At 42.5% G+C, this 4,296-nt stretch overlaps 1 protein-coding gene across 1 annotated transcript; it reads right to left on the reverse strand.

Moving 5' to 3' along the window:
- Positions 1–1,990: 1,990 nt before the first annotated feature.
- On the reverse strand, positions 1,991–3,802 carry LOC146707654 (uncharacterized). The gene is made up of 2 exons (XM_085459129.1): positions 3,437–3,802; positions 1,991–2,557 (listed from the first exon to the last, which is right to left on the reverse strand). The coding sequence occupies exons 1-2, from the start codon at positions 3,694–3,696 to the stop codon at positions 2,287–2,289; spliced, it is 531 nt and encodes a 176-aa protein (XP_085315255.1). The 5' UTR covers positions 3,697–3,802; the 3' UTR covers positions 1,991–2,286.
- Positions 3,803–4,296: the final 494 nt, after the last annotated feature.

The raw sequence follows: 4,296 nt of genomic DNA on the forward strand, positions 1-4,296 counted from the left end.
TGACTTTAATCTCAGAATTCTGAGAAAAAAGTCAGAATTCTGAGAAAAAAGTCAGAATTCTGAGATTAAAGTCAGAATTCTGAGAAAAAAGTCAGAATTCTGAGATTAAAGTCAGAATTCTGAGAAAAAAGTCAGAATTCTGAGATTAAAGTCAGAATTCTGAGAATAAAGTCAGAATTCTGAGATTAAAGTCAGAATTCTTTTTTTTTTTTTTCCAGTGGCCCTAATCCTCTTCTGTACAATACCAACTACATTTTTAAATCTTAATATAAAACGAGTAACGGTGTGTTCACACCGAACGCGATGAACGCGAATAGAGCGTCAGGTTTACATGTAAAGTCAATGGAAAGGCGCGATGACGCGCGATTGCGGGTCCCGCGAAAATTCGGAAGCAGATTTGCGTCGCGAAAACGCCAAAACGCGTGAAACGCGCGTCAGTGCAGCGCGTCTGGCGCGTTTGACTCGCGAATAAAACCACGCGCGTGAGTTTTTGTGTTGCATTTTGTGCATACGCGCGTTTCGCGTCTACCGCTCGAGTTGGAAAAATCTGAACTCCAGCGTCAAATCGCGCCGCGACAACCAATCAGGAGCCTGGTGACGTGGCTGTTACCTAGGTCAAAGGGGCAGATCCAGCCAAAGCCTTTCATACTTCAATGGAGGGGAAGGCTAATCAATGCGGTAGCAAACAACTCGGAGCTGTACAACACCAGCTGCTTTCTGTACCGAGACAGGAATAAAAAGGACCGAGCTTGGAGGAAGATATGTGAAGAGATCGGGCAACCTGGTAAGTTCATTCATTTCTCTTTTGAAAGTTTTCACTGACCCGGGGAAGCCGCACAAAAGCTAGCAAGCCACCGCTATTTTCCCACTGACGTACAAATACCGTTCTGCTTTTATGCATGTTGTCATTTAGGAATATATTTTATTGTTTATTAATAAACAGCACACAGTGGTCCCGCTGTTCATCCGTCACTGCTTTGCTTTTTCGCTGATTTTTTATTGCACAGTACAGCATTGCATTCTGCAGCCTGATTGACAAATCTCCTCCGTGTCGTGTCTCCTGCGCTTGCCAAATTTATCACGTTTGGTTTTGATAACCATCGCGTCCAATAGAAAAAACAGCACAAAAACACCCATAACTATGAGCCTCATTCGGAAATAGACACCTGCACCGTGAGGGAAAAAGGTGCACGAAAGTGGCGGGCAGATGAAGACAAACCGCGGCATAATAATACTTTTACGTTTTGCAATCTACAAAGGTTTGCACTTTGAGAATCAATTGTGAGAACTGTGACCAATGTTCATGAGTGTGGGGAAAACAGTGTATAAAGTGCGTGGCCAGGGGCTAGTTATTCTGAGAACCCCTGCAATAAATGAGGGACCACTGTCTACTCTACGATTATTATATCGAACCTGTTAACATTTAATACTGTATTGATAGAACGAACTGATTCTGCAGCAGAGCATCCCCAGTCCCTGAGCTCCTGCTGCTGCACCCACAGATATGTACAGCAAGCACTGATACCTTTTTAGTCGGTGGGATTCCCTTGTGATCACCTTTACTAAATATCTACAACCAATCTGATTATATCCTGTTATTGTTTTTTTTTTTTTTTTTCAATGTTGAAATTAAAATCTAGTAGCAGCCTTCTCATTTCTTTGTGTTTTGTGCTGTTTTACAGGCCCACAGAGGAGGACTGCTCCGAGGCAGATGAGGGACGGGTCCCAGGACGGTCCATCGGCGGTGGAGCTGGCCATCCTGGAGTCCCTGAAGAGGCCACACCAGTCTCCAATGGAGCATTTCCTCCTCAGCCTTGTTCCTGCTCTGGAGAGCAGCTGGTCCTTTTTATTCCTGTCTCTCTGTAAATACTTATATTTTATATATTTATGTTTAATGTATTTCTGTGTGAGACTTTTAATATTATTTCAAATAAATGTTTATAATGACTAATGTCTCAGTTCTACTACACAGCAAATGTTGGCACACAACTTGACACATGTAGAATTTATTTCATATTATACTAATGACAAAATATACTGATACAGTGGGATGCAGAAGTTTGGGCAACCTTGTTAATAGACATTATTTTCCTGTATAAATCGTTGGTTGTTACAATAAAAAATGTCAGTTAAATATCATACAGGAGACACACACAGTGATATTTGAGAAGTGAAAAGAAGTTTACTGGATTTACAGAAAGTGTGCAATAATTGTTTAAACAAAATCAAGCAGGTGCATCAATTTGGGCACCACAAAAAAGAAATGAAATGAATATTTAGTGTATATCAATGTGTGTGTCTCCTATATGATATATGGGGTGCCTTTGTCTGGACGTGCTTCCCATCCAGAGCTGCACAGCACAGAGGAAAGTTCCAGCGCTCCTGGAATCCCTCTGTGATGGACCGCCAGTCTCCAGGTGAAGGCACAGCCATGAAGTCGTCCACTAGACAGTCCCAGATGGACGTCGCTGCCTGGGGGGTGATCTGGCTCACCGTGGACACACCGACTCTGAAACTGAACGCGATGGTCCTGAAGGAGTCCGCGGTGACAAGGAACCTGGACAAAATTGTTCAAAATCAGTATTGTGTACTGCAGTTACAAAATACATTATTCAAATTCCAAAATACTTTTGTGATGTCAGATATAAATCACAAAACATGAATCTTACATAAAACATTTTGTAATTATAAGGATAATTACAAAATGTATATTAGATAATATCTAAAACAGTTGTGTTTTGTTTTAACTTTAACATATCATAATTTGATTGGTAGCAACTTTCACAACTACAGTGAGCCAATCACTCATAATTCCTAAACATGTCAATCAGGTAGGAATGAAGTAAGACATTAATAGAAATAAAGAGTTGTGTGTTGACATGTAGCCCTTTCCTTGCTTAAATCATTAATATTTTTGAAAAATTAATCTGTGATAAGACAGCTTATCAAGATAGAACCATGTAACTAGAGATGAACCAAACTGTTCACAGTTTTATCTAACTCAGTTTTAATAAAGGCTGTGACCCCTGCTATAGAGTCTGACAGCTGCAGGGATTATATACAAATATTCAACTATCCCAGAATTAAACCAGGTCTAAATAAAAAGGAGTGAGTATCACTACAAGGTTAACTCAGTGGTCCTAATGCTACAGTTTGATATCAGCAAACACCGAGCGCATACATTGATGTGACACCACAGCCATGCTATCATGCAAACACTGATAACAGCATAAATCGAATTAAATCGGGGCTTGATGAAACCTTCTGAGTAGAAATATTATAAAGAGTCGTCTCTGTACCACAGTTTGCTTTCAGTAAACACCGACAGCATTCACTGTTAGCATAGCACATCCATGTTAGCAGTGTATAACTGGATGGATTAGCATATTAGCACAGATATCAATAAAGGACTACCGTATTAAATAGTTTTACTAACCTCAGGCAGACGGACAGGCGCTCTGCAGGTGGGATTGAGCGCCTGTAGTTGGTGTCTAGGCGGGCGATGCTGGGACCGACGAGGGAAAGCAGGTCCTCAAACTGGCCGACGGTGATAGCGCTGGAATCGGCCGTCATCCAGGCGCAGCTCCTGGAGCAAGTGGTGAAACTCACCAAACTGCTCATGCCTCTGGAGGACCTGATGGACCCAGGTACGGCGAGGATGTCCTTTACGCCGCTACTCTGCTCTCCACAGTACATAGAGAAAGGAGACTCTCTCTTCAAGCGCTAGCTCGATAGCTGCCATCTTGCAAAAATACCGGTCTGGCACAACTCCCTCCCACATTCCTCCCACATTTCCGGTTCACGCGCGTCAAAATATGATCGCGATGGATTTTTCTTGGACACGCGTTGAGACGCGAATGTACACGCGTCAAATTAGGGGCGTTTGGGGCGTTTTATTCGCGTCCATCGCGTTCGGTGTGAACACACCGTAACAGTAGGGTGGACATTAGGTAAGGCTGCTTTGAGCAGCGATCTCGTATAGAAAACTGTTCCGCGTGTATATAAAGCAGGTCCGCGGCTCCGAACTGTAGTAAAGGGACCTCTGGCTAATACATCAGGTTCCGGTGTCGTGCCAAATTATGTGTCCCCCACAGAATTTGTTTCCCCTGCGTTGGCACCTTGGCACAACATCGGACGGGATTATTTAAATAAACCAATGACATTTTGATCATTATTTGTATCCTTCTGTAGCTGTACAGAACTGTACTGAGCTAAAACCTCCAAAATTTTAGGAGCAATAAGTCTTTGGACAGGGGGAACAAAGTGTGGCAGGATCAGCTTGATATTAATTGTATC

This window comes from Copadichromis virginalis, linkage group LG6 (assembly GCF_057382275.1).
Source record: "Copadichromis virginalis isolate Kocher_CV1m ecotype Utaka linkage group LG6, C_Virginalis_male_GT1.1, whole genome shotgun sequence".
Lineage (NCBI taxonomy): Eukaryota > Metazoa > Chordata > Actinopteri > Cichliformes > Cichlidae > Copadichromis > Copadichromis virginalis.

Excerpts from the sequence above, each read along its gene's own strand:
- LOC146707654 (XM_085459129.1), bottom strand. The coding sequence starts at position 3,696 with ATGTACTGTGGAGAGCAGAGTAGCGGCGTAAAGGACATCCTCGCCGTA. Across the intron at positions 2,558-3,436 it reads CGCCTGTCCGTCTGCCTGAG|GTTCCTTGTCACCGCGGACT; the intron begins GTTAGTAAAACT and ends AATTTTGTCCAG.